The sequence below is a fragment of the Sebastes umbrosus genome, chromosome 1 (assembly GCF_015220745.1).
Source record: "Sebastes umbrosus isolate fSebUmb1 chromosome 1, fSebUmb1.pri, whole genome shotgun sequence".
Taxonomy (NCBI): Eukaryota; Metazoa; Chordata; class Actinopteri; order Perciformes; family Sebastidae; genus Sebastes; species Sebastes umbrosus.
The window spans coordinates 8,392,401-8,414,521 of record NC_051269.1 but is presented as its reverse complement, the minus strand read 5'-3'; the positions used below and the strand labels follow the sequence as shown (position 1 = coordinate 8,414,521).

Sequence of the window (22,121 nt, the reverse complement as noted above, 5' to 3'; positions counted from 1 at the left end):
GTGAGTGGGGGTATGTGAGCCATGCTCACTTTTCCCTTGTCTTTTACTATCAGGATAAATGGAAACACTTCATCTACTTTTGTTTTCAGGAAACTGAGTCTCAGCAAGGTGGAGCTAGTAGACCCAGATGGACCGGGGGAACCAGTGCAAATAGATGGACCAGAGGAACCGGTAGTTAACTATGCTGATTGGATTTTAGTTAAGTTTAACTGACTTTTATAACATTGATCGTCCTGTCATGGAAATCTACGTGTATGTGTGTGTGTCTGTCTGTGTGTTCGTGTGTGTGCTTACGTTTCCATGGTAACCAGCCGTTCAGTCAGACGCAGCATCGATCCTGTGGGTTCAATTTGTGCGCCTGCTGACTCAGCGTCTGACGGCTCAGTGGAGGAATGACTCAGCAGTTTGTCTGTCTGCACTGGAAGTACTGGGAGGACTGGCTAAGGTGGGCACACACACACACATACACACGCACACACACACACACACACACACACACACACACACCATTAACTGTAAACATTATTATGACGTTACTCTCTCCTGTTGGCCTGCAGGTGAAGGTTAGTGTGGAGGAAAGTGAGAGGATGCGAGCGGTCACTTCAGTTTGTTGTTACATCGTGTTTCAGTGCAGTCGTCCTCCTCCGCTTCACTCCAGAGATCTGCACTCCATCATCGTTGCTGCTTTCTACTGTCTGAACGTCTGGTTAACTGAACACCCCGCCATGCTCGACCACCAGGTAACTAACCGACAGGTGACAAACTGCCAGGCGGCTAACTCACTATACGTTTGCGTTAACAAGATCTGTCTGGCAGCCTCCCCCGCCATCTGATCCCACTCACCAGCACTGTAGGTGGTGATCAGTTGATAGCTCTGCTCCTCTCTTCACCCGAGTGTTCAAGACATGTGGCCGCAAATCTGATGATACAACCACAAAGACGATCATCGATCTTTTCCACCTGCTGAAGTCCACCACCAACGCCTCCGTATTGCCAGTGTTAGGCTGCAGGTGCTTCCGCTCACACCACTCAATGAAGGAGTCCACAACGCTCCTTTTCTCAGCGTCCTTCAGCCAACAATTGCGGAGTTGTTGGAGAACTTCTGCAGGTGGCAGGACTTGGAGTTGTAGCTGAAGTCCGAGGTGTAGAGGGTGAACAGAAATGGGGACAGGACTGTGGTTTGCGTGTATTAAATATACAGTTATGTTGTTTTCAGGAGTGTTTGTTGGAGATCCTGGAGATCGTAGAATTGGGGATTGCAGGCAGTAAGTCCAGACAGGAACAGGAAGTGAGGTGTAAAGAGGAGAAAGAACTGAACCCGGCCTCTCTGAGGGTGAAGGAGGCTGCAGAGGCCACGCTGAGCTGGTGAGCAAAACAAACACACATGTAAAGGTACTAGATGTTTTAAAATAAGAGCTGTTTTTCATCTCCACTACCTTAATCACTTGAGTGATCAGACCAGAGTTCACATCCGGTACTTTGGCCTGTTGGAGCAATTTTGTGTTAGTTACAAAGTATATTTTCACAATTTGCTGAATTATTGAAATAATGTTTGTGCAATTAGTTGTGTATATATCTGGTTAATATGATAATGATGATCAGCTGCGGTAGAAGGAAGCGGTGAGACTAAGTGTACTTGTGTAGAGTGGGACATTGGTACAGTCTTTGATCTCACGTCATTGATATTTGTTGTAAGTTAAAATGTGAAAATAAATGAGCTGAAATGAAGGCAGCGATATCTGTGACTGTTGCAATTTGGACATGGATTGGAAAAGGACAGGCCACTACAGGCTCTTTCTGAACCGAGACCATGATCTTTCCCTGACGTGAAGCAGGTTTGAGTTGCCTTGTCTTAACCTGTAGTTGCCATGCGCAGATCAGATCAGATTCAGACATAATTCAGATTAGATTCAGACCAGATACGGCCTGACTCTAAAACTAGTCAGGGAGGACCGATTCAGGGCTAAAGTCGGGCCAATCCTGAACAGTATCTGCACCAGTCTGATCTTTATTCACATCTCAGTGTTATGCAGGTTTCGGGGGCCTTCCCATTCCTTGGAGGCCTGCTGGATGAGGACGCTCTGATTGGCTCCACCATGAGTGATAGCAGTGTGAAGAAGTTCAGATATTTTGTGGTGGACAGCTCAGTGATCCTGGCCATGCTGGAACAACCACAGGGACCTGAACAGGGTCAGTCCTGACTCACTGATCCTGAACCAGATATAGATGGAAACACAGATGCTCATACAGGAGGAACACAATGAAACCAAAAAGCTCCCTGACCTTTCCCCCTGTCATCATCAGTCCAACATTTCCACATGACAAAATCAAAATAATCTCTAAATTAACTCAAAAGTGTTTAACAGCATTTGACGACACAAACTGAGAGGCTGATGTAACTTCCTCTTGCTGCTCTTTTGTTTCTTGATGTTGCTTTTGATTCACTTTCTGTTGATCGACTAATCGATCAATCAACTAATCCTAATGTTCATAAAATCCTAATGTGTCTAATGGTGTGTGCAGCGCCATGTCCGTCGATCACAGTGCTGATCAGAGGACCGTCAGGAGGTCACACATGGACTCTACAGCTCCACCTGCAGCCCAGAGAGGGAAGAACCGACACACAGGTGACCACTCCCATCAATGACAAAAAATGACAATAAAATACATAATAATAGGCTTGAGATCAGTGTTTTATCTCTCCTGTCTGTTGATCTACTTTAGCAAACTCTGATCCCAGAACAGCGCGGTTTAGCCCAGGAGGATGCTGGGATACGATGTGGTGTCAAACATCAGCTGTTTCCTGAAAACATGGACAGAGTTGCTTCAGTTAAAGCAGATCTGAGTATTCCAACTCTGCACGAGACCGTTACTGAGGAGGTATGAACCTGGTTCAAACCAGATCCAGATCCTGCTGGATGTCACAGAACTTTCTGAAGCTACATTAAAGTCAGACAGGTGTTCTTTACCTGTCTGTCTGTAAAGAATTAGCACCTGCAAACTCCTGCTCCTCCTCCGTCAGGTGCAGCAGCAGCTGGAGTGTCTGCAAGCAGCGTTGAAGAGGCAGCGACGAGTCGAGGCTCGGCCGCAGGTGAGCGGGCGATCGGTCGTCATGAAGACCTGCAGGCCGCCGCCTCCTATTACCAACTTCCAGACGGCGAGACTCTTCCTGTCCCACCTGGGCCTGCTGACACCTGAGACCCTGAAGGTACTGAGGACTGGACAGAGATTGATTCATTGATTCATTTAGACCTGTCTGTTGCCTCACCCGTCTGTCTCACCTGTCTCCCTCTCACTTGTCCTCTGTAGAATCCAGGTACCAGCGGTGTCCCGGCTCAGTTGGTGTCTCTGGACTCGTCCCTTCCAGGTTTCTCTGAGGATCTGAGACGTTTGGACCAGCTGCCGTCAAGAAACTTTGACTCCGCTTTCGTGTTCTACATGAGAGCAGGACAGAGGACAGCTGCTGAGGTCAGATACACCTGTCTGTCTCACCTGTCTGTCTGTCTGTTAGCTGCTGAGATCATTCAATATGCTTTATTGGCCTGACTGTAACAATGACAATATCGTCAAAGCGTCAAGAAATAATGAGATTATAAAGAAAAAGGTGCAAATTAATAAAATCAAGAAAATAGCAGAAAACAATTAACCCTTGTTTGTTTGAGAGAGACTGGGGAAGTTGTTAGTGTGTTTGTGTTGATGTTGTTTTTGTTGCTCTCACATTTGGGTATTTCCCCAAGTAAATATGGGTGTTTCTCTACGTCTGTTAGGCGTTCAAATTCAGAGTGTATTTTTATTATACTGGGAAAATGTTCATTTCTCAGAGCCTGGTATTTGGGGCATGAGGTGAGGAAATGAAGTTCTGACTCTACGTCTTGTCTGTTACACTGGGAGCAGAGCCTCTCGTTTGGCAGCCAGCTCTGTCTATGCCGACCCTTCTCTGTAGCTAGGCTGTGCTCGCTGAGTCTGTACATAGTCAAAGCTTTTCTTAATTTAGGATTTTTTACTCTGGTCAGATAATTTGCTAATGTGAAGTCTCTCTTTAGATCACATTTTAATAGTGTTTTTGTTGTTTCCTTCCAATACGTGACATAGTTTTATTTTTGTTGGTTGATAATTTGGTTTGGTTTGATTTGAATTTGATTTGATTTTGGAGTCTGTCGGGGAGCTACAACCAATGAGAGCGCAAGATACAGGTTGAGGGGAAACCTGTGGGATGGGTCACCTGTAACTGTGTGTGCTATGTGTAGCATTTGCAACATGCACCAAAGTTATTGTTGCACCTAGGATGTTGGATGTTTGCATGAATAAACATAGCGACTGATCTTCATAGGGGAAATAGTAAAGACGTGTGGAAATAGGCTATTATGTGAACACGTGCCAATAACAACATCAGTTCCTGAATGTTCTTTTCATGACAAAACGTAGTGTGAAAACCACAACGACTTCAAGTCTCCCGATTACAAGACAGCAAGTTGTGTAGTGTGAACAGTACAGCCATCTCACCACTTTGAAAGCTGTGTAGTGTGAACTTGGCTTAACCTGTCTGTCTCTTTGTAGATCCTGAGGAACGTGGAGTCCAGCTGCAGCGTCCCGTCTCACTTCCTGGACTTCCTGTCATCTCTTGGTCAGCCGGTGGAGGCGGGGCGACGACAGGGGGGCGGGGTCAACACCAACAGTTCAGGTCAGTGCTCTGATTGGTCACTTCTCATCAACAGGACACTGTCAGAGGTCAGAGGTTACCTGAGGTCACTCTGTTCTCCTTGATCGTTGATTGATTGTTTTCTGTCTTCCAGAATTCCCTGCTGTGCTTGGCGACAGTGGAGGGGGCGTGTTTAATGGAGAGAGGTTCGTCCTGATGTACGCCAATGCTCTGACAGAGATCACCTTCATCGTCCCCTCATCATCATACAGTGAGTGTCTGATGATCTAATAATAGTCATTAAACTCTTCTGTATTGACCATATGAGGAGAGGTGTTGCCATAGAAATAGAGTAGGAGTAGGACGGACATTCCCAATGTAGTAGGGTGGTTGGAACGGCTGCCATTTTTATGTGTACCGTCGCCATTGCGGGCTCATTTCCGTATAGACCAAACTGACTAATGGCCAGTTGTGGACTCACTGAGGTGTGGTTTTGCAATAACCAATCAAACGAGCAGTGGAGTAGTAAGTCATGTTAGAAAGCATAGAGAGCCAGAGTAAATGAGTGCAATTTAACAACTTAATGCTTCAGCCACAAACTGTTGTCTCAGTGGAGGAAAGCACATTTCTATTGCCATATGAGTGACACCTTTGTTCGCCTCATTTTCTGTTACGAGTATAGCATTAAAGTATGGCAGAATTAGCAAGCTAGCTAACTAGCCAGCTGTCCGCCAGTTAGATAGCTAGCAGTTGCTAAAAGGCAACAGTGGGCTGGTGGCCAGCGGCAGCGCTGAGTCCAACGGTCCCTCCGCCTCACTCCCCGCCGCTTCGGAGAAGGACAAGCTACCAACGAGCTGCGACCACACTTTACGGCCCCAATGACGTATGTTCTTTTGTCACCATAAAAGCTAAAGACTAACAGTTCAATGTCCGTTCTACTCCTATTCTATTTCTATGGGTGGTGCCATATAAGGACACGTAGTACCATAGAATGAGAGGTGGTACCATATAAGGAAACATGTGACCATATAAGGAGAGGTGGTACCATAGAATGAGAGGTGGTACCATATAAGGAAACGTGACCATATAAGGAGAGGTGTGACCATATAAGGAAAAGTGGTATCATATAAGGAGAGGTGATACCATTTAGGAAAGGTGGTACCGCATGAGGAGAGGTGAGACCATATAAGGAGAAAATCAAAGTTATTTCCTTTTACTTTATTAAATTCTTCTTTTTGTTTTGTTTAAAGTGGCTGATTTGTCAAAGAGTCCAGACAAGGCGGAGCCTCCGACTGAGCTGCCATCCAACTTGAGTCTTTCTGAGCCAAGCCAAGACTCCGCCCCTCAACCCACAGTATGGACCTTCAAAATAAAAGCTTTTTCATGTCGTTATGACTTATCTTAACTTATTTCTGTCAGTCTCTGACCTTTCTGTTTGTCCAGAGTTCTCCAGTTGAAGACATGAAGTCTTTTCGTTTTGTGTTGTCGTCCGTCGGCTCTGAATCCAAACTCCTGATAGTCTGGGTCGAACGCTTCGAGGATATCGGTAACTAACTTTATATCAACATTATAATAAGTAGTTATATTAGTAATTATAATAATTTAGTAGTGTTCTAACTAGTATCAGTATAATTGAGTGCACAAAGCCAGATGAGATCAGTTGTTTGGTCAGAATAAACCAGTCCAAAATAGATTGGGGAGTGACAATAATCCGTAGTTTTCTGGAGTGATGAAGTGAGAACAGATTTGTGACTTTGTGTTTCAGAGAGTTTCCCTCTGTCCGACCTGCTGTCAGAGATGAAGGCAGAAACACCGACCAGGTGAAACATCCAAATACACTGTAACAAACTGCTTCAGTCTTATCAATGACAAAACTGTCTCTCTGTCTGTCAGTGCGTCAAATATCCAGCTGATCTTTGTCCATCCTCTGAAAACTGGACTCTACCGGATCCATTTCCATGGAAACACCACCAGCAAGTTCAGTTTGGTTGTCCCATTGGTCAGCGGGAGTGTGGTCAGCAAGAGGTCTTTGGGTATGTCTGACTGACTGTCTGTCTGTCTGTCTGTCTGTCGGTCCCCACATAGAGGAGATCAATACCAGAGGGAAGTAGACTAGGTGGAAAATTAGTGGTGTGCTTTAACCAAAATCCTGACTTGAAAATAACTAAATAGATATTGGATTGTGACAAGTTGTAAGAGGTGGCAAATAGACCCCCCAAATTTGGAGGGAGCAAAAAGGTATGGTCACTAGAGGTATGGAAGACCAGAATGGAAGTAAAACCTTTATTGCTTCATTTGGGCCCAGACCTTTAAAGGAATACTTCAACCCCAAAATAATTATTAAATCCACCAAAGTCGAATGCCTAGGAAGGAGGTTATGTTTTCACCGGCGTTTGGGTTTGTTTGTTGGTTGGTGTGTTGGTTTGTTTGTTGGTTTGTCGGTTGGTGTGTTGGTTGATTTGTTTGTTTGTTTGTTTGTTTGTTGGTTGGTTGGTTGATGTGTTGGTTTGTTTATTGGTTTGTTTGTTGGTGTATCCGTTTGGAGGATAACTCCAAAAGTCCGCGGTAGATTTGACACTAGCGCATACGGGCTTGACGGTGAAGGGCAGTCATTGCGGGCTTCCTGGTAGCCTTATGAGAATGCACTGTTTACAATTGGCAGAGCATTTTGGCAAATTTTTCTGTGGCGCTACCCACATAATCAGCTGTGCTGCTCATCCCACAAATGCATGATCCTTACAAGTTGGACATCATTATGAAGGTCAATAAACAGGCTTTCCAACGATGTAAAATACAATGCCAATTAGCATTGTAACAACGGAGAAATAATCGACCAAACACAAGTTTTCAAACTTTTTTTCCCAGTTTATATGAAATCATCCATTTGCAAACTCTCACACAACTTGTGCAGTATAATCCAAGTCTCATTTATCCAGTCTTATGCTCACTACTTCCACAAGCACATGCATCTTTGCTAAAACCTTACGATTTAAAGCACTTCTGCATAAACAATACTTGCAGGGACGTGTAGCACCCGTGTGCAAACGTGAGATTGTTCGTGCGTTTTTGGGATAAATGCATTTGGGAAGTAGTGAGCATGCGACTAGATAAATGAGACTTGAATTATACTTCACGAATTGTGTGAGAGTTTGTAAACGGATGTTTTGATTTAGTTTTGCTGATGTTAAACATTCACCTCAATTCATCAACACTTTTCTCCGTTATTTGGTCTTCGTTCACCGTGGAGGCAAGCGAGAAAAAAAAAGTTTTCTCCATGAATTCAAGGTAACGCGGGGTGCGTGTAATTAATATACAAAAGACCATTTTGGGGGTGAGGTATTCTTTAACTGTGAACGACATCTAAAGTCATTGAATATTTGGATGACATGAAGTCGATCTATATACTAAATCTCGGAGGGATGACGATGGCACCAACTATCCTGCTGTTCACTGTACCATAATGCTATCTTGTGAAGGTCAGCTGTACTTATCCTCCTACAGATGAAGATAATCTGGATTATTAAATGATACATATAAATGAAAATAATAACCGTCCGTCTTTTGTCTCTTCGATAGTCTGGAGGTTTAGTTGGTTATTGTTTAAAGTAGTCAGTTTAGTCTCGTCTTCATCGTGGTACAAAAACTTTCATCGAATGTATTTTAATGAATGAAACATTATTGAAACAGACCTTGTTTCTTTCTCTGTCTCCAGGTTTCCTGGTTAGAGAGACGGTGATCAACTGTTGCCATCGGCGACGGTTAGAGAGTGACTCTGCCCTTCCGTCCCATGTCAGAAGGAAGCACATGATCAATGACATCATCCTTCGCTACCGCAGCCGCCGCTCTGAACCCGCCTTTTACTCCGCCCTGTTCCAGGACCCCTGAACTCCTGACCTTTAACCTCTCTGACTGACCCCTGACCTTTAACCTCTCTGACTGACCCCTGACCTTTTATCTCTCCTACCGGCCCCCCTGACCTTTAATCTCTCTGACTGACCCCCGACCTTTAACCTCTCTGACTGACCCCTGGCCCTTTATCTCTCCGACCGGCCCCCCTGACCTTTAATCTCTCTGACTGACCCCGACTTTTGACCTTTCTGACCAACCCCCCATAACCTCTACCTACTGTACACCATAGACTGTATATAAAGATGGACGACATGACAGCTCCCTAAAATTGAAGCCAAAACATCTTGATTGCCAATCATAAGCTGCGGTCGTGCTCGGCTTGTGATTGGGTCGGTCGGTTGTGATGGCGCGACCTGGATATCGCGGCTCCAGCCCCCCGATCACAACTGCACAGACTCTGGCTCCAAATGATGTCAAAAGCGTGAGATGGCTGCTCCCATATCCGAGATATTTGGGCTTCATTTTACAATGCAAGCAAGTGGAGAATCGTCGTCCATCTATCTATACAGTCTATGCTGTACACCAACAACCAGCTCCACTGTTACCATGGCAACCTGATGTTTTATTTACCATTCACAGATTTAAAAATGTGCTTGTGTGTTTGTGTAGTTGTAAACCAGCCAATGAGAATCAACAGTTACTGCTCTCACAGGCTTTGAGTGAAGACAGGTGTTACTGAGTGATGAAGTCACCTGAGTGATGATGTCACCTGAGTCATGATGTCACCTGCAGGTTTAATAAACAGTGTGTGTAAAAACCTCACATTCTGATTGGTCCTTTAGTGTGATGTCATCAATTCATTTCAATGGGGCTTTATTGACATGAAAGCTTCAAGAACAACTTTACCAAAGCATCAAAACAACAATCTGTCCAAATCACGTTAACAATGTTGAACATTTATCTTTCATAAATATGAATGAGCCAATCACGACTGCTCGTCCTTGTGATGTCACAGCCCTCCTGTGTTGTGTTTCTGTTAACTTAATATAAAGATATAATCAGATTCTGATGTGCAAGATGCAAGTAAAACCTAAATTTAGTCCTCCGCCGCTAACCTCTGGAAAAGCTTACCTTTTCATATCAACAGCTCAGACAAACAGAATAGTTGAAGTCGCTGCTGAACCTCTTTCTGCTGGCGTTTCATTAAGTTAATTTTCTGTTGAGTTGCAACTCCTTTACTGCTATTATGTGCACATTATTACCTCCTTCAAGGCCTGAGGTTATGTTTTCATCAGCATTGGTTTGTCTGTTAGCAGGATTACTCCAAAAGCTCGTGATGGATTTGAATGAATTGTTTTGGAGGGGTGGAGTGTAGCACAATGAACAATCCATTAGATTTTGGTGGCGATCCGGATCATGATCCAGATTCAGGATTTTCTTATAAGAATTCCAATCAGCCTGAGCATTAAGACCACAGGGTATAACACATGCGCAGTGTAGCTGATGACGGGTTGATGATGCATGACCCAGCCTTCTTCCTTCTGAGAGCAGAGAGATACGTGTGTAAATGTGTGGCGAGACATCGAGGTGCGACGGGAGCTGCTGGCCGTCTGCGGTGAGAAAGAAAAAAAGCGGAAGATGACGGGATGAGAGACGACGTAGTGTAACGTTATACAGACATAACAAGGCTGCTGAATGAGAGAGGCATCTGCCGATACGTTACACGGAGACACACCGTGTTAACAACAAGCCGACCACCTCACGGTACCGCCAGCTGTGAGCTGAGATCTGTTTTTAAAGTAAGGTACCTTGGCGGAGGTCTGCGCTCTCCGAGTGCCATTCTAGTGTTTATTGTTTTTACTCTGTTCTTATTGTTGCTTGCTTTGTATTCATTGTCATCATGTACATTTTCTACACTGCGGTTGTTTTTAAAATGTGCTGAGAGAGAGAGAGAGAAATGATGGATAGTGACCTTTCATTCATTCCACGATCAAAAACAGGAAGAATGTGAAATGCCATAAACCTAAGATGGTAAAAGGTGAGGGTCAACCAAGACCTACACACTACCAAGACCTACACACTACCAAGACCTACATACTACCAGACACCCTAAAGACACCCTAATAATTAAAGACACAGATGTGAGTTCTTTTTTTCAAAATCAAGTTTCCTCTATAAAACCTCCCTGGTCAAGACCTGGACAGCATCACTTGGGGTTATACAATATATTGTATTAACAAGTTTAGATTCAAGGAAAGACAGAGGTTCTGTAGGACATCTGAAGCTCAAATGTGTCCACCATGTTAAGTCATCATCAGCCTGACAACCCACAGTAGTCATCATGGTAAAAAAGTGTTATTAAGTTTTCTCAAAGTCTGGTGTTTTATGGAGAAAAAAAGCCTGAACTACAGGATTCTCTCTATTATTGTAGATTTGTTAAAAAGAAAAAGTAGTAGGAAGAAATTCCCCAAACTTCCAGTTATCTAACAGCATTTTAAGCATGGGCTTTTTTCTTTGCTCAGATAATGAAACGAAGAAGCTCTTTCACCCCAACAGATATGTGTTTGAGGCTTTGGAGCTCTGAACAAACTGGAAAAGGAGAACACTACATAGACTTGACTCTTTCTATGTTGTTGTCTTTAGTCAAAGAGTGTTAAACTGAATCAAAAACCAACATCTCTGCCGACACCAACGTCAAACAGACGCGAGTGTCAGAAACAACTTTATATACAGCTTTGCCAGACACACACACACACACACACACACACACACACACACACACACACACACACACACACACACACACACACACACACACACACACACACACACACACGGAGCATCCTATTGGACGATTGCATCCTTCAGTAATCAGGCCGTCATCTGTGTCAGCTGTAGCTCCACCTGTCTTCACTCTGGAAGTAATCAGTGTCGTCTGGTGATCCACCTCATTGTGGCTCTTGTAATGCATCTTACACAAAAATCCAAGAGATTTGATCAATACACACTTTAAATCAATCTCATGTGTTGCAACGAACAAAATAAATGCACATAAAGAAAGAGATGTAAATATGTAAAGAAAGAGATGTAGAGTCCATGTGGCAAGACGGTTTCGTTCATGTATCCAAAACAGTTTAAAAAGCCATAAATCCACAACAGTTGTTGTGTTTAAAGCTGCATGATACGGTTTGAATAAAGAACAAACAATAGTCCCGTTTGTGTGCTCTCCAGGTTGCTCAGAGAATCACCAAAGCACCACAGCTGTGGTTATATAGAGGAGACAACAAGCCCAGTGAAAATAAAACGTTCTGAACACGGTCTAGAAACAAGTGTTGAGCGTATCGTCAGAGGAATAATACGAGCTGAAGTGGAGAAAAAGAGCGTTCTTCTATCAGTATGTGGGGAAAGAAGTTGGAATTTGTATTCAATATATGAACTTGTGATTGTGTTCAATAACTATGATAACAAAATCCTCATGTCACAACTAATAAGTGATGTTACCTTTTAGTTTTAATCTTTTTTTAGATTGTTTTTAAACAGAGACTGACTGACTCTAAACATGAACACTGGACTTTGTGGTGTTTCAGGAGGAAAACTGCCTCAGTTATTCTCTCCTAGTCACATTTACTCCATCAGCTTTGTATGATACCCTGGAAAAAAGACAAGAAAAGACTTAGTTCATTCTTGTTTATTGATTATAGAAACCTTCAGTTTGTTCACACATCCCATCAGTAAAGTCTGCTAAATGACTCTTGTTCAATGATTTCACGTACAGATTCATTTTCATCCACACAATCAGTTTGTTTGAGCAGAATCTCAGCGATGTAACAGAGAATAATGATTTCCTTATTGATTATGATCATGATAATTACAGTTTCATTAAACATCTTAGGATCTCGTTTGTACGTCGATCTGGACGACAACATTTAGTCTGCCCAACAAATAAATGTGATTCTAGATATCTTTACAAAAAGTGGTGAGAACAGAATATCTATGATCAGAAATAAATCACTAGACCTTCCTTTAAGACCCGTGCAGTGGAAGAGAAACAACAACACACACACACACACACACATATATATATATATATATATATATATATATATATATATATATATACATATACATATACAAATATTCATCAGACATTTAGAGCACAGAGAAGTTTACAAAGTAGAGCCCATAATGTTTGATTGACAGCTGATCTCTGTGCAGTGAAGACATGAAAAGAACAAGACTCAGTCTAAAGCGAGTATCTGTCTGGACCGTATCTGGTCAGGATGTGAATTTGTGGCTAAATTGTTACACAAATAATCAGTGGTCATGTCTATCATGTTTTATGAAGAGTTTTTTTCCACTTATATCTTAATGTTTGATTGAAAGACAACTTATAATGAAGCAAATTGCATTCAGTAATAGTAAATGGTGACATTTACTAGTCAGTATATTATACATTTTATACAAGGTGTAAATGTATCATCATGACATACAGTCTGCAGGTTAAAAGTATTTCAGCTTTTTATTAAAGCATGTGTATCAAAAGCATTCATCATATAAGTGGTGTGTAACAATATATACATACTTACAAAGTTGATGTCATCACTGATGTTGTTGCTGCGTGTTTATTCCTAGATGGAGTGTTGATGGAGCAGCTACAATGTTAGCATAGCCTGGCACTGATCGATCCGGACTCCGTTCAGAAAACAAGCATTTTAAAAGTTGTTTGCTTGCTGTGTTGCGGACAGACCCGACAAAGCATGAATTCAGTCTTTTTACAAATCAACATCATAATGTCGTTATTTCGGCATCATTTTGATCCGTTTATTGATATTAAATCACAGCACAGTGTGTTTATTTTGGGTTCATACCGCAGTAGCGACGTGTGGCTTGCTAATGTGCTTCCTGCTTGGTGTGAATGCACGGTGGTAACACAATACGAAGCACAACGTAACGTAACTTAAACTACTATAAACAATAGCACATGCACAACAACAGCACGATGTAATGATTCAATGAACCGCTGACACAATCCCCAGAAAACATAAACACTGAACTGTTCTCCAGCTTTTCATTTAGAAAGAGCAACAACCAATGAGGAACCTGCAACAGTCGCTGATGAATCCTGTAACTTCATCACTCAGTCAGTCAGGCAGTGACACACTTTAGTGTTTGTAGGGCTGGTCCTCTGCGGTCCAGACACAAATCAGCTCTGCAGCAACAATGATGGACACCAGAGAAGTTTAAGAGTTAAAACACTGAATTTAACCCTTAAATGACTTCTGTCTATTTCAGTTTACACAACTCAGCAGTGACATCATAACTGTAATAAAGATAAAGTCCAGCATAGAGAGGCTCAGTGAATGTGGTCTGGACTCTGTGGAGGAGAGTCATGGTTTCAGAGACGCTGTAGAAGGACAGAATACCTGCACTGTGATCCAGGTACACTCCTACTCTGGAGGACTGAGGACCTGAGACGGGGGTTTGGACTTTGTTGTACCAAAATATATAACTGTTTTGGTAACAACTTAACGCCCAAGATTTATCATTGTGTCCAAAGTAACATTCATTCGACCCCCCCCATGCTCTGCTGATACTCTTGTATGTGACTGCTACATTAACTCCTATCCCTCTCCTCTCCACCTCCCAGTAACAACGTCCAGTCAGACTCTCTCTACTCAGGACCTGATGACATGCAGTGAATCTGTCTGGGTGACTAGAATAAGACTGATGTTGTCTCATTAATGTTGCTTTTCTGTTCCCCTCAGATAATAACAGCTGTGTGTGTGCTGTGTTTGGATCCAGTGTGATTTCTCGTGAATATTGTAAGAATCCAGCTCTGGTCTTTGGCTCTGGTTGTGACAGTAAAACATCCACTTCAGTCACTGTCTGTGAGACGTTTGTCCATTTCTCTCTCAGAACGTCCTGTAGTTTATCTCTGACTTCTGACACAGCCGCCGTCACGTCCTCAAAGTAGCTCAGAGGACGGATATTGATGCTGGATGTAGATTCAGTGAGTGGTGACAGTGAGGGGTAGTTAAGAAGAAACTGGTTGTGATCCTCTGTGTGTGACAGCAGCTTCATCTCAGCGTCTCTCCTCTTCAGCTCAGTGATCTCCTGCTCCAGCTTCTCCTGAAGCTCTTTGACTCGACTCACTTCACTTTTCTGCTGGGATCTGACCTGCTGCTTCACATCACAGCTTCTTTTCTCCATGAGACGGATCAGCTCGGTGAAGATCTTCTCACTGTCCTCCACTGCTTTATCAGCAGAGCGATTGACGGCCTCCACCTCCTGTTGGAGCAGCTTCACATCTTTCTCTCTGTCCTGGATCCTCTGCTGGATGTTGAGTCGACTCACCTCCAGCTCTCTCTGCCTCTCCGTCCTTTCTGCTGCAGCTGAGACGGTGTCGTGGCCTTTATGTTCATCCACAGAGCAGAGATAACAGATACACTGCTGATCAGTACGACAGAACATCTTCATCACCTCGTCGTGACGAGAGCAGATGTTCTCCTGGAGCTTCTTGGAGGGCTCCACCAGCTTGTGTTTCTTTAACGGAGCTGAGTCATAATGACGCTGGAGGTGTTTCTCACAGTAAGAGGCCAGACACACCAGACAGGACTTGAAGGCTTTCAGTTTCCTCCCAGTGCAGACATCACAGGCCACATCTTCAGGTCCAGCATAGCAGTGATCAGCAGGAGCAGCTTGGAGTCCAGTCTTCTTCAGTTCCTCCACTAAAACTGCTAACATGGTGTTTTTCAGCAGGACAGGCCTCGGTGTGAAGGTCTGCCTACACTGAGGGCAGCTGTAGATCTTCTTCTCATCCTCTCCATCCCAGAAGCTTTTAATACAGTTCATGCAGTAGCTGTGTCCACAGGAAGTAGTCACCGGATCCTTCAGTAGATCCAGACAGATCGAACAAGAGATTGCTTCCTGGTCCAGCTGAACTCCTTTCTGCGCCATTTCACCTCTCAGTAGCAACGACTGTCTGAGATTCACTTCCTGAGAACCGACACTAGTTTGAGCTGTGATGTAATCATCATGTGTTATGTTGGTTACACCCACCTTCAAACTGTCGATCTGAAGGGGAGGGAACAAGGAAATAAGAGGACCGGTTTATCAAGCTATGAATCATTCCAGGATGAGGAGCAGCACGACTGACTACGTCCCAAATCACATACTTTTCCTTTTTACTTCTAGTACACTGCAGCTGCCCTTACAAAGTACGTTCTGTTGCATGCAGTATGAATACAATATATCTGCTGTGCAGAGGATTGTGGATCAGAACAGCCAGAAAAGCATGCTGGCTTTCATACTGTAAAATGTGACCAGATGTAGTAGGACATCCTGGTATTTTTTGCACACTGCATTTGACATACTATGTATTGGGACATAAGAAATCTTTTTTTCTGTCATACTAAGTAGTGTGGTAGAATGGGTTTTGGAACGCACAGTATGTTTCGTCATTTACAAACGGAGCCTCGGTTTAAACCTGCTCCACATTTGAAAACATTTCAGTTTTCAGCTGTAAAATATTTCTTGGCTCCTCAGGCTTTGGTGATGGCTCCTGAAGGAACTGGCCTTCTACCTCCAATAGGTCAAGGCCCAGTTATGTGTTGGTTAATCTTGTGTGACAAAGAGAATTTCCAAACAGACGGGTTAAAGCATAATAATACAATTTATTCCGAACAATCAATGTTGCATAAGTAAAATAAAAGAGTTTACAGATATCTGGATCCAACCTACGTGTCCCTGACAACATACAGTGCATGAGTCAGTTCGCGAAGTCTGAACCCCGAGCTATCCCTGATCCAGCCTATTCATGGTTTACACAATATTAATATTCATGAACTTATGGCACGTGATGTTTCTGCTGCATGTCTTCTTCTTTGTTATCTCCTTCTGACTCCTTCCTCCCTTTGACCTTGAAAAAGAAGAACAGCACCTCCCTCTCCTCTCTTTCCTCATAATTCACTCTATTCATAACAAATCCAACAGTCAGGTTATTGTAGATCATTGTAAGTACTTTTGTACATAATAAATCCAACAGACCCTCTTTTGAACTTAACTAAGTTCACCTACAGATAATGTTACATACAGATATATTTATTATAAGCATAGATAATGTTACGTACAGATGTATTAATTATAAGCATCATCATGTTACGTACAGATTTTTTAATTATAAGCATCATCACACAACCTCTTCAGGATCAACATCTTCACTGTCCCCCACCATTTCCAGGAGACCCTGTCTCTCCGCTTGGAACATGGCCATCTGATAAGAAGGAGGTGCATCAGGATGCTTTCGTTGCACAGCAGAAATAATCACACGCTCAGTGAGGTGGCGAATACATGGAATACAGCAACAACCGCATAATACTAAGCATGCACACACAGCAAGGATTGAGGAGAATAGAGATACCACCATGGACTTCCATTTCCCAAAGGTACGGTCTAACCAGTCGTTAATGGGGCTGTTGATACCTGAGTCATCGTGCATGGATTCAGACAGCGTCCGGAGCCCCTCTAGCGCCTTAGTTACAGTCCCGTCCGGCGCCTCTTTTCACGTAGCCTGGGCTCCTTGTGGGGCTGCCTCCTCTGCTTCAGGTCCTGTCCTGCTGCTGGAGCACTGTGTTAGGTGCCACCAGTTGAGTCCTTTTCCTGCGAGCTGCACAGCTGTTGCAGTTCTGGCCAGAACCTTGTGTGGGCCTGTCCAACGTGGCTCCGACCACTTCCTCTTTAACACCTTCAACCAAAGGTGTTCCGGGGGTCCGGGGTCAGGTCCTGGAACGTCCTCTGTGACAGGGGTGACAGGTTTGTCACCTGTATAGGAGAGAGCTGACACAAGAGCATTAACCTTCAAATAGTATGGTCTGTAACCGAGGTCAGGAAGGGGAGAGGGGTTTTGGGACGGCCCTGGGAAAGGTCGGCCACACGTAAGCTCAAATGATGTGAGTCCTGTTATTGTGGATGATACACAGTGCCAAATTTGTGTTGTAGTCCCAGAGCCTTTTCAACAGATTGCAGGTCTTTATTTTTGAAATGTGAACCATTATCTGACCTGATCAATTTATGAAACCCATGTTTCGGAATGTACTCATTCACCAGACATTTAATGACTGATTTTGCGTCCTCTTTTCCCGTAGGGTAGGCCTCAACCCAACGTGAAAATGCGTCCACAATTACTAGGAGAAATCTTTTCCCCCCAGCCCTTACTCCCATATCTGTGAAATCCATAAAGATTTCCTGTCCCGGGGCAGTGGGAGAAGGATGTTTTCCTGCCCTAGGAGTGATGGTAGGTCTGATGTTACATGTACTACATACGTCACACTTAGTCAAGAAGTCAGTTATAGTAGCATGTTTCCGGGGAATCCACCAGTGGCGGAGATCTCGTAACATCTGTTTGTGGCTTTTATGGTCAAGTCCATGAGTCTGAGTCAATATTGAGGACATCCAACAGGGGGCATAACTATTTGATCTCCGTTATACCATATACCATCAAACTGTTCTATAGCTCCCTTATCTTCCCAGATGGTTCGTTCTGCTGCTGTGGCAGATTCTTGAGCTTGTATAATGGAGAAATCAGTTATCTCAGAACCGAGATCTGCTGTGGTCATGACCATCATAGTAGGTAAATACCCTGCCGCCTTTTTAGCGGCTGCATCCGCTGCTTCGTTTCCTATACTCTCTAAGTCAGTGCCCTGACTGTGTCCTTTCACTTTGATCACAGCTACCCTCTGTGGTAACTGGATCGCTTCCAACAACTCTTTCATCAACTCCTCATGAGCCATAGGTTTATTCTGACTAGCCTTAAAACCCGCTTGCACCCAGCCAGACATATCTCTGTGAATTGCATTGCACACATACGCAGAGTCTGTGAAAATATTCACTGCCTTCCCTTCCGCTAACCGCAGAGCACAAACTACAGCCGTAAGTTCTGCTGCCTGAGCAGATTGTTTCCCGTCAAGAGGACCGTGATCGAGAGTACATGGTTCCTCTTTTGCTGTATTCATAGACACCACAGCATAACCTGCTTTTAACCCTTCGGTGGGATGACGGAAACAGCAACCATCTGTAAATAAGCTAAGGTCAGTTTCCGTTAAAGGGGAGTTTTCTAAGTCCAGCCTTAGTTTTACAAAGGGCAGCGATTTTTCTGCACAGAAGTGCTTCTCGCCATCAGTCATATTGTCAGCCATATTACAGCCCTCATGTACAAAGGAGATGTGTGGTTTCGAGAGTACTTGTAAGATCTTGGTCTGTCTGAGGGGGGTGAGAGTGAAACAGGAGGATGTGACATATGTTACAGTGCTGTGAGAGGTCAGAATCTGTAGAGGATGGTGCATGACTATATGACCTACTTTGTCTACAATTTTTGCCAGAGCAGCTGCATATCTGACACAGGGGCTGGCTCTCTGTTCTTGTGTGTCTAGCAAAATGTTACAATAGTACAATACGTTCCTATCTCCTCTGTGTTTCTGATATAAGACACCATGGGCTGTACTAAGCTGCTCTGAGACATCCAGATGGAATGGTTGAGAGTAATCTGGGAGAGCGAGTGCTGCGGCCTCTGCCATTTCCTGCTTGAGGTGGATAAACACCTCCTCGGCCTCTGTAGACCATTCTAGCTCAGCGGTGAGATTTCTCATTCCAGCCATGGTTACCATTTGTCTGAGTAACTGAGTGTCGCCTGCATAGTTAGGGATGTATTGTCTTGAATACCCAGTCAGCCCTAAGAATGATAACATCTCTTTTACTGTCTGTGGTTTCGGATGGTGGAGTATTGAGTCACGATGAGCTGGAGACATTGCGGTGCCCTTTGCTGACACCATTCTACCTAGGAACGAAACTTGTGTGCGGCAACACTGAAGTTTTTCCTTTGAGACTTTGTAACCGTAGTTATGTAATCTCAATAACAATGCATGAGTTAGTGACAGGCATACCTCAGCCGAGGGTGCGGCCACTAACAAGTCATCTACATATTGTACAATACAACACCCCTCAGGGAGTTCAAGGCCGGCTAAGTGAGTTCTCAAGGTTTCATTAAAAATAGAGGGGGAGAGTATAAACCCCTGTGGTAACACATTATATGTCAGCCTTTGGCCTTCATATGTAAATGAGAAAATGTCCTGTAAATGATCTGCTAAGGGCAGGCAAAAGAAGGCGTTAGCCAAATCTATACATGTGAAAGATGTATGGGCTGGGGTGAGCTTTGAGAGAGCAGAGTGGGGGTTCGGTACTGGTGTAACAGGAGTCAAAACCAGCTCATTGATGGCTCTTAAATCATGAGCCATTCTGTATGAGCCGGAGGGTTTGATTACTGGCAAAATGGGAGTGTTCCACTGAGAGTAAGATTTACTTAATACTCCCGCCTTTATCAGTCCTTCAATCGTAGGGGAGATACCCTGGGCTGCTTCCACTTTATGCTTATACTGAGGTCTCCAGATAGGGCAGTAAGTATTCATCTCGAAAGTTACCGGTTCCATGCTGCACCTGCCAACATCAAAGGGGCCCGTAGACCACAGTGAGGAAGGGAGAGCTGCCAACATGGAAGTGGCTCCTTCACCATCTAACATCTCCCTACCGTGGTGGCGTGTTAGTAACTCATGTTTGCAAATACCTGACACTGCATTGTAAAAGGAGAGTCTATATATGTTAGAGGATGGTGAGATTGAAACCCCCAAAAGGGAAGTGGGAACCCAGTCTGTCAGAGCGACTGCTGCTTTAACCATGGGGCCTAAGTCTTTAGCTTGATGTTTTGGAGCTATGGCTAGGGACACATGGGGAACAGCTTCTTCTGACATGCGATACCATTGTTCTTGTGCTGGGGTTAGTTTTACTGCGGCTGTTACTCCTGCTGGTGCTATATAAACATCTCTTACTCCTATCCCCCAGGTTGTATCTAACAGGTTCTGTTGGAACTCATCTTGATACGTAAGATCATTATTTCTGTCATAATTCAGAGTGCAGTGGGGAGGATCGGGAACAGGGAGGTAAGGGTGTAGAGCCCTAATCCATGGTTGCCACATGTTGTAAAAGTCAATCAGAGGGTTTCTGTCGGCTAGCAGGGCCCAATATATGCCTGCACAGGGTGGTGGGGCATCAGGTGAGGTATCAGGACTCAACATGCACATGCGATCAGCACTGGAGGGGGAGGAGCACACCATTTCTTCTCCTCTGGGGAAACTCACTATCACAGCTTCTGGTGAACAATGTACAGAAGCCCCCAGTGCTGCCAAAACATCTCTTCCCAGGAGATCACGTGGACAATCAGGTGCATACAAAAAGGGGTGCTCCATCACCTGTCTCCCAAGCCGGACAGGAAGGGGAACAGTAAAAGGCAGTCTTTGTTCAGTGCCGGAAAATCCCAAAACGGAAACATAGTGAGAGGAAAGGGAACACATAGGTTCAGCTAAGGTGGAGTAACGTGCTCCCGTATCCACCATGAACCATCTTCGTTTTCCGTTCACTGTCAACTGGAGACAGGGCTCTGCCAGCCCCTGCCCCTCCATCTCCGTCGGGCACCCCTATGGGAACATTCCTGGTGTATATGGACCAGGTGGAGGTCCCTGCGCAGAGTACCCGCTGTATGCCTGCATTGGAGCTAGCTGTTGGTTTGGTGGAGTCTGTATTGTTGGCTGATATGACTGCTGTGGAGGCCCTCTCATCTGCTGTTGTTGTTTCTGAAGACAGTCACGTGCCCAGTGATCCGGGCTTCCGCAGATGAAACAACTGCCTCCTCTTGGTTGGGCATACCCCCTCCCCCTGCCTCCTCCTCCTCTCCCTCTGCCTCTATTCCGGCCTTCATGATAAGGGGGCTGCTGATATGGGGCAGCTTGGGAAGGAACATGATACTGGGGTTGATATATAGCCTGTGGCGGGCCCTGCAGTGGATAAGGATTCTGTGGCGGGGCTGGAGCTGGTGTTACAATTTGAGCCATCTGGGTATCTTTCTCTTTCCCTCCCTTTTTCTTATCTGTTGCACGAGTCCGTGCATCTGCCAACTGTAATTTAGTCGACTGAGCTACCATCTCTTTTAATGACTCATTTTCCTCTTCCTCCTCCTTGGTTTCTGCATCCTGATGATGGCAGAAATGTGTTTCCCATCTTGATGATTTTGCCCCTGCCATATCTGGATTCTCTTGCATCTTTCTCTTAACTCCTTCCGGAGCATGTTTTAACAGAGCTATTCTGAACAGAGGCTGCTGTGATTCTTTATCTGGGTTCACCCCCGTAGCCCCCGCCCACTCTGTCTTTGCTCTTTCTATGAACGTGCGCCCACTCTCCCCGTTCTTAATCTTAAACACCAAGCTGTGGAGCTTACCCGCTGGTATGGGATACTTTTGTCTAATAGCATTACCGAAGGAGGTAGCGTAGGGGTTAAGGGGGCTCCTATCTAACACCTGGGCTGTTCCGGCCGCTGCTTCTAATTCTTTCAGTGCCCAGTCCGAAACCGAGAAACCCAAAATAGCCCTGAGATCACCCATAGCTAAAGTCTTCCCTCGGGTCTTGTTATACAGGCTCGTGAGCCACACTCCGCCTCCCTCTTGAATTCCTGGGAGGAGCTGACTTAGTGCTTGAATGTCACCTAAAGTGAACGGCTGATACCGTTGCTTTTGGCCACAATGGGAAACATGCC

General features: G+C 44.4%; 2 protein-coding genes across 5 annotated transcripts in view; one reads left to right on the top strand and one right to left on the bottom strand.

The window, feature by feature from the left end:
• Positions 1-22,121, top strand: part of LOC119486943 (ral GTPase-activating protein subunit beta-like) — a 592,951-nt gene that overhangs the window by 20,091 nt on the left and 550,739 nt on the right. For 2 of the 4 annotated variants that reach the window (XR_005206623.1, XM_037767518.1), the window contains exons 18-28: positions 90-171; positions 312-445; positions 558-740; positions 1,217-1,365; positions 2,024-2,190; positions 2,515-2,627; positions 2,725-2,880; positions 3,023-3,208; positions 3,310-3,468; positions 4,558-4,681; positions 4,794-4,910. Coding sequence is in view for 3 of the 4 variants with exons in the window: in XM_037767518.1 (XP_037623446.1) it covers positions 90-171; positions 312-445; positions 558-740; positions 1,217-1,365; positions 2,024-2,190; positions 2,515-2,627; positions 2,725-2,880; positions 3,023-3,208; positions 3,310-3,468; positions 4,558-4,681; positions 4,794-4,910 (1,570 nt within the window). In the remaining variant the exon portion in view is untranslated. Of the gene's footprint in view, positions 1-89; positions 172-311; positions 446-557; positions 741-1,216; positions 1,366-2,023; positions 2,191-2,514; positions 2,628-2,724; positions 2,881-3,022; positions 3,209-3,309; positions 3,469-4,557; positions 4,682-4,793; positions 4,911-5,889; positions 5,994-6,082; positions 6,186-6,404; positions 6,460-6,532; positions 6,673-8,351; positions 9,301-22,121 lie in introns of those variants that run through there. The other 2 variants (XM_037767530.1, XM_037767511.1) reach the window with 2 other exon arrangements.
• LOC119487032 (E3 ubiquitin/ISG15 ligase TRIM25-like) lies at positions 13,772-15,582 on the bottom strand. Its single transcript, XM_037767683.1, has one exon. The coding sequence runs from the start codon at positions 15,443-15,445 to the stop codon at positions 13,772-13,774; it is 1,674 nt and encodes a 557-aa protein (XP_037623611.1). The 5' UTR covers positions 15,446-15,582.